The 7,480-nt window shown below is 34.4% G+C and overlaps 2 protein-coding genes across 2 annotated transcripts; one reads left to right on the top strand and one right to left on the bottom strand.

Annotated features, from left to right (window-relative positions):
- Positions 1-857: 857 nt before the first annotated feature.
- LOC111211362 lies at positions 858-1,883 on the top strand. Its single transcript, XM_022712373.2, has one exon. The coding sequence runs from the start codon at positions 1,085-1,087 to the stop codon at positions 1,748-1,750; it is 666 nt and encodes a 221-aa protein (XP_022568094.1). The 5' UTR covers positions 858-1,084; the 3' UTR covers positions 1,751-1,883.
- A 2,328-nt stretch (positions 1,884-4,211) lies between these two features.
- LOC111211363 (glucan endo-1,3-beta-glucosidase-like) lies at positions 4,212-6,589 on the bottom strand. The gene is made up of 2 exons (XM_022712376.2): positions 6,020-6,589; positions 4,212-5,309 (listed from the first exon to the last, which is right to left on the bottom strand). Exons 1-2 carry the CDS (start codon positions 6,479-6,481, stop codon positions 4,413-4,415), a joined length of 1,359 nt encoding a protein of 452 aa, XP_022568097.1. The 5' UTR covers positions 6,482-6,589; the 3' UTR covers positions 4,212-4,412.
- Between the last annotated feature and the right edge of the window lie 891 nt (positions 6,590-7,480).

Below are 7,480 nucleotides of genomic sequence, written 5' to 3'. Positions count from 1 at the left end.
TTACTTAAGCAATCTACCAAACAAAACCTTCCTTGAAAAGAAACATACCCATTTAAAATACAACTTAAATGTACATACTTAGGGTGTGGATTGGGGCAAGGATAGGCCGCTCTTAGGAGTATATTTTGAGTCAAAAAAAAAATTTGTTCGAAATTTCAGTTTCATAAAAGTTTAGTATAGAAGCACATTGATGCAAACATATTTTTTTGCTTGAATAAAATTTTACATTCTTTCAAAAAAAAAAACATTATGCATTTATATATGGTGGATTAATTTTAAGTATGTGATCTTACCAAGTTTGATATAAAAATGTTGAGGGTGAACACTTGTTGTATACTATGTTTTTCAGACAGTTAACATTAGGCAATCAGTATGTACATTTAGCCTAAAACTGTTATGATAGCTAGTCTTAATCCACTAGAGATCGCAATGTGCATCTCTTCAAATATTTTCACTTACAACTATTCGTTTTAGCAAATGAATTTTTCATAACGTAATCTAGTGGCAAAAATACCATAATCAAACACCAATCATGTGTTGTTCCTGTTCACAAGAAAACATAGTAGTTCTAAAAAGGTAAAATATATTAGAGTAAATTAGTGTGAAATTAATTCGTTTTTCCTTTCCAAGTTCGAACCCACGACTGAATTCACTATTGGCTTTTTGTTTTAACAACAAATGCTTCCGTTTCACAATAAAAAACATTCGAATGCACTATTGGCTATTTATGGACTTGACTAGTTTTCTCGTTGACTACGGATGCTTAGCTTGTTAATTATTTTTCAGTTTTACTTGACCGAGCTAAGCTCAACAGTACAAATGTGAGTGAATAAAAAAACTGCACAAATCGCATTTAATGCAATTGATGTCTAAACAAACTTTCCAATTAAAGAGACTGGGAACCTGTCTCATGACGTTGAAATAATAATATTACAAAATCAAGAAACAATATAGTTAAGAAAACTTAAAATAATAAAAAAAGAAAGAGAGACAGGCTTAATCAAAAGCACCAACCAAAGTTACCAACTTCATCTCATCACAAACTAAAACCAAAGAGGAGAAAGAAAGAAACAGAGCTGCAACAATGGCCATGGAAGAGAAAGACAAGAAAATCAAGAAGATCAAGAAGAAGAAAGATACCAAATCCTCGCCGGACATCTCCTTCAAACCTTCCTCCGCCGTCAAAGGCCTCAAATTCGGCGGCCAGATAATCGTCAAATCATTCACAATCCGGCGAGCAAGAACACTCGAGCTCCTCAAACTCCTCTCCCTCCCTTCTTCATCATCACCATCTCCGCCGCTTCTTTCCACGGCTGCGTATCTTCCGACCAACTTCACGATCTTAGCTCACCAAGCATGGCACACACTAACCCTCGGGCTAGGAACAAGGAAGTCCAAAGTGGTTGTCTTCGTGTTCGAAACGGAGGCGATGAAGACGGCGGTTACGGCGGCGGAGGGGGGACTCTGGCCGTCGGAGATTCCTCTCGGTGAAGTGAACAAGAAGATGATAAGAAACTTAAAGAACTGGGAGATGGCGAGGTTCAAGTTCAGGAAAGGATGCCTAACGTTTTACGTATACGCCGTGAGAAACGCCGGAGGCGAGGGGTTTGCGGCGGCGGAGGACTTAAAGGTAATTTTACAGGCGGTGGTGGCTTTGAAAGACTTCATGGATCATACGGCGATGCTAGTAATGCCCCACCAGAAAGCAATTAATTACGCTTCTTACCCTCCTTTTGCCATGGCTCACTAGAGTGGCCATCTTTTTTTTAACTCCTTTTTATTCATATAAAATTAGTTTCGTTAATTGTTATATTTTTTGGTAAAATTTGATCATTGTTTTATGAAAAATACTTAGAAATAACAATAAATCAAATTTTTGTTCGGAAGGGAAAATCACCAAAATTCATTAAAAATAAAAATAAATATTTATATGTTTGAATTTAGATTTTAGCGTTTAGAGTTTAAAGATTAATATTTAGCGATGAGGCGAAAAATAAAAATTTAGGATGGAGATAATTTAATGCTTTTATTGCTTAATAATTTTGAGAATTTTTTTTTAAACACTAATTTTAATAAAAATAAAATATTATTTATGAAATTTGCTCTTTTTATCTTTGTTATCATTTTGGTGATAGTGGCTTTTGTAGTATTTACATTTTTGGTACTACTTTGGAGGTGTCGATATTATGTGGTCTAGTTATCCAAAACAAGTGTCATTGTGTGTTCATTTCTACATTATGACAAGTCAAGTACGTCTTGAATGAGATCAAAACTCATTAATGCGTATATCGTTTGCATATTTAACCGACAAAATGTAATAACTCTATGTTAGTAAGGTCAATATCACCACGCTATGTTAACAATGCAGTGTCATCATTGTAGAATATCATTGCCAGTGTGATCTTAGCCAACTTTATAAATGCAATTTGCTAATGTTTGACTGAAAACAAGAGATCGAGGAATAACAACATTAATTATATGAATTAACAACAGTGGTTAATTTGATATAAATTAAACACTATCACATGACATGTACAAACAAACACAAAACATTATAATTTGTAAAAAAACACCATATATATTATTTTTTTCTATAAGTAATTAACAATAGTGGTTATTTGTAAGAAATATGTTTATATATCTTTGATTATTTTTAGTCTGAGTTAAAAGTTTTTGAAAATGAATATTCATATATTTTTCAATATAAACATTTGATTAGACGAAAGTAATAGTCAAAAATTTGAAATTAACTGGATTATATTAATGCATATAGTTTATTTTGGCAAAAGATAATAATAAATGAAAGGTAAGGACCAATTTACAATTAAAAAACTTATTAAAAAACTGAAGATATGCACAATAGATCTTCAAATTTGAAGCAATATTGTTCACAGTTTCATTTTGAAGTAAAAAATGAAATGAGGTTGTATAGCAAAACTTACTTCAAAATGAAGCAAAAAGTAAAAATAAAGTGAGGTTGGAAATGGTCTTACAAAATAATTACAATAGATCTTTTTGAACCTCCCCCCCTACTACATAAAGCTCTAAGTAAAATCTCTAGGGAACCACGGATGAAACAATCGGTCGTCCGAAGAATGTGAGCTGGACGTAAGGAACATAGCGGTATGTGAGTTTTTGTAGATCATAAATAATTTTAGATTAGTTTTAATTTTGGAAATCGACAATTTGAAAGCATAAGACTTATGTATAATAACTTTAATTTTTTTTTGAATTAAAGTGAACGTTTAATTTGGATGTTCCTACGACCAGATAAAGAAAACAAGACAATTTTTAGATGATGTATGTCGTAGTTAGAACATTTTTAACCATATTCTACAATTTACTTCAAAATGAAGTTTGGAATAAAAAAATGTTTCAACTTAACTCTAATTTTGATTCCATAATAGAGTAAACATGGAGTAGAATTGAATTTTTATAAAATTACTTCATTTTGGAGAAAAATGAAGTTTTACATTAGAAATTTTCTAACTAATCACTACCATACAATTTCAAAAAGAAAACTGCATTTTGGAATCATATCTTGATTCCTTAAGGTTTCCCAACCTCATTCACAACCAACTAGTAGTGATCATCGATGATACTCTGTGGTATTACTGATGAAATACTAATCAACTTGATCAATAAGAATATTTACAAATTCGCACACTATAATATATTTTATTGGAAAAATCGAGTTTTAAAATTCGATTTATGGGGACAGCGTGATTACGGGGATGATTGGTAAATGTTGTAGTTTTATATTTTTGCTGTAAAATTTAATTTGTAGATTTATTTGATGTAGCTTTCATTGATGTAGTTTTGAAAAACACTAATTTTTTATTTTGGAAATACAGCTTTCTACCATCATTTTTATTTTCTAAAGATTATTTTTGCCGTAGGTTTTTGAAAGAAAGGAAAATTTAATTGATTGACATATACGACTCTGAACTAAATTTTGGTTTTCTAAAGTATCTACGGTCACAACTAATGAGCCTTACATTGTACGGAGCTGGTAACATATATCTCAATTTTGAGAGTAATATATAGATTTCATCCCTACTTACCAAAGTATGATTGGTCGAGGAATCGGCATTTAGGAGTATGTTCTAACGTTTATATTGCTTTATAGGTTGATGGACCATCTGAATCAAACATATAAAGACCACAAGACACCGAAATCAACGCGTTTAAGCGTATGTCAAAAGCAAACATCATGATAAGTTCCCTTTATTTATTCAAATCAAAGTAATCGACACAAAAAGGAATAAATAAATAAACCTTAAAATTAGAAGAATATACGAAATTAAACACAAAGCTGATCATCTCTCCAACCCATGAAAAGTTACTCACAACCATTACGTTAGGTATTTCCAAACAATGCTACATAGACAAATCTCTTAAGAGACTTTCACTTAGTATCTACAACCACCATTGCTTGGGTTGTTTCCTACGACCACACCAGTTCCGCTGAAATTACACGACCCATCAGTGCGACCGTTTCTCTGGAAATAAGCGTTCATCACAAAAGACGCATGCGTCCTCATGCTGTTCGGGTTAAAGCACGAACCACCGGCTTGAATCGGTTTACAATCAACACCTCCCTGACTACACACCCAGTCAATATTCCCTTGCAACTGCGCATCACTGGCTCCCCACTTGGCCACACACCATTTACCACCGGCAGTACTAGGAGCAGGCAAGGCTGGTGCTGGACGACCGCCACCACCTTGTCCGTTTCTGAGGAGACCAACGTCGTAAACCGGGGAGAAATCTGAATGGAAAAGCCCCCAGTTCCTCTCCGCGGTTGGACCGGGTTTGCCTTCTTCATTAAACAAACCGAAAATGTAAGTCTCGAACCGTCTATTAGGCATGAGAGGTGTTCCTTGTCTTTGTGAACGTTTGATAATGTTTTTGTTGAACCAAGCCGCGTTTTCAAGAGAGCACCAAGGCGCATCGCAGGCAGAAGGCCAGCCAGTCTCACCGACGACGATGTTAACATCACCGTAGCCAAGAGCTTTCATGGCTGAGTAAGTCGAGTCCATGAGAGCATCATACATGTTTGTGTAGATTTTGTGGGTGAACGGGTCACGGACCGCCTTGTACGGTGAACGGAAGATGGCGAAGTTGACGTTTTTGAGGTCGAAACCGAAGTAAGGGTAAGGGTTGATCATGAAAGGAGACTTGGTTCGGCGATGGTAAGCTAGGATTGGAGCCAATACGCCTTTGTCCCAGCCAGGTCTGAAGCGACCACTGCTTGGTGCACCGTTCAGGTCATAGGCTATGATGTTAAGTGAGTGTGCGGTTGTCACCTGAATCCAGTTGCAATTAAACAAAAAAGTACATTAGAATAAAATTATTACTTATCAAGTCAGTAAACTTTTTTGTTATGAATGAATCGTATGTTTGCTCAAAAGAAAAAGAAAGTAAACTTGATGTCATCATCTCAACATGTCCTAATGTAAAGACAACCTTAGAGTATTGGACGCTAAGAACAACATTATTGGTAGTTCCAATATTGGTCCCCAGTGTTTTTGGTATGAGATTTATCACCTTTTTGCTATAAACTTTGCTCAAATATCCCTATTTAAGTAACGGGTTGTCCCTAACTGTTTGCGGGCCCCACTGACACGTGGCGGCCTGCAATTAGTTCATATTAAATTTTTATTTTTTATCAGAAAACAAAAAAAAAAAAAAAAATTTAAAGACCAAAAAATGTATCAGCTGATAATCATGCTCGCGTGGATTAGTCTATATATATATGGTCGGAACTTGAATAATTATCATTCGCTGACTTTTCAAATAATGAAGTTACGTAGACAAAAAACACTTCGTCACTTGCAATAACAAATTCAAACAGATATCTTCAAAGTTTTATTATAAAGATCATCATAAATTTAGCAAATTAGACCTCATAAGATCTGAAATTTGTATGCTAACGACACGTAACTATAATTTAATTTAATTATTTACCAAAAATAGCAAAAATCTTGAGAGTAAGAAAAACAAAGGCAAAACTGACCTTAACATCTCTGACACCAGCACGGACCAAAGCTTTGTTAAGATTCCTCATCGCCGGTAAAAGATTCGAGATCATGTTATTATCTCCGGTGAGCAGAATCTCATTTCCGACGGAGATGTACTTGATCTTCGTCTGAGGATGAAACGGCAAAATATTAGCCGACACCCATCGACGAGCTTGCCTTCCGTTAGCTAACGCCGGAATATCACCGTTAGGGACGGTGACAACGACAGAGATCCCGGTACCGGCGAAGGCACGGAGGATATTAGGATCCACATTGAAAATCTTGACGCTGTCGATAGAAGTCTGAGTCTTGAGGAAATTTGCCACCTCAGTAGGTGGTGGGAGGTTTCCAAGAGTGCCGTAGTTGACACCTATGGCAGAGATCACGGCCGGGAGAGCGAGAAATATGGCGGCGGAGAGGAGGAGGAGGAGAGAGATTGACGGTGGCGCTTTGGCCATTTTTTTACTATTTTACGAAAATAGGAAAAATCAAACGATTCAAGTGAACCCCGTGAATCGTTTGAGTTATTTTTTTTCTAATGACGAGAGAGTTTATGATTATTGAGAGGCTATATATAAGAGAAGTTAATTGATAAATAGTTATGACCGTTTGTATAGCCGTATACGTGTGGTAAAAGTGTATATGTATATTTTTAGTGACGAACAGCTTGATTTTCTTGAAAAAGAAAATTTATTGTTGTCTTTTTAGTTAATTACTTAATTTGGTGGCTAAGTATAGTTTTTCATCGTTTATTGTCTGTTATCGTTTGTGCTGTTAATACTAAAATTATCCAAATCCAAAATTTAAGCTTATTTTGTTGTTCATCTCAAAATTAGATTATCAGATTAATTTTACTATCCTAATTTATCAAAAAATAGATATTAATTTAGCGTGTTGTTTTTATTGTATATTTATTGATTAGGGTGGTTAATATTGTTATTAATGTAATTAGCAAATGTATGATTGATTAATATATATTAAATGAATGAGAAAAAGTAAGAGAGGAGACACAGATCGACGTGGTTTCTTATTAGAGCATATGGAGACGTGTTTGTATTTTGTAGAATGGAATCGTATGAGTTTGAATTACCGACCTACAAGTCAAATTAATTCGAACTTCGAAGTATGAAGATGTTTTTTCCTTTTTTTTTTTTTTTCTTTTTGCTAAAATTTGGAATTAGGCCCGGACGTTTTTAACTTAACCTAAAGTACCGACTTTAACCTGAATCGGAAAAACAGAAACCGAATCCGAACTGTTTTACAAAAATATCTGAATGAGACTTATGAGCTTACTACTTTGGACTTTGGTTATAACTCGAACAGAACCGAAATCCGAATTAGGATCCGAATATATCCGAAATTAGTTAAATATGTTAATGTTTTTATATATATTAAGGTGATTTAGATATTTTAGAGTATTCAAAATATTTTTGTAGTTTCTTTTATTTGTTATTTTT

The sequence above is a fragment of the Brassica napus genome, chromosome C4 (assembly GCF_020379485.1).
Source record: "Brassica napus cultivar Da-Ae chromosome C4, Da-Ae, whole genome shotgun sequence".
Classification (NCBI taxonomy): Eukaryota; Viridiplantae; Streptophyta; class Magnoliopsida; order Brassicales; family Brassicaceae; genus Brassica; species Brassica napus.
Note: the sequence above shows the minus strand (reverse complement) of the source record. Positions and strands in the feature narration are given on the sequence as shown.

What these genes read in the sequence shown, in the direction of transcription:
- LOC111211362 (XM_022712373.2), top strand. Translation starts at nt 1,085, where the DNA reads ATGGCCATGGAAGAGAAAGACAAGAAAATCAAGAAGATCAAGAAGAAG.
- LOC111211363 (XM_022712376.2), bottom strand. Translation starts at nt 6,481, where the DNA reads ATGGCCAAAGCGCCACCGTCAATCTCTCTCCTCCTCCTCCTCTCCGCC. An exon ending in CTGGTGTCAGAGATGTTAAG is followed by an intron (nt 5,310 to 6,019) that starts GTCAGTTTTGCC and finishes AACTGGATTCAG; the next exon opens with GTGACAACCGCACACTCACT.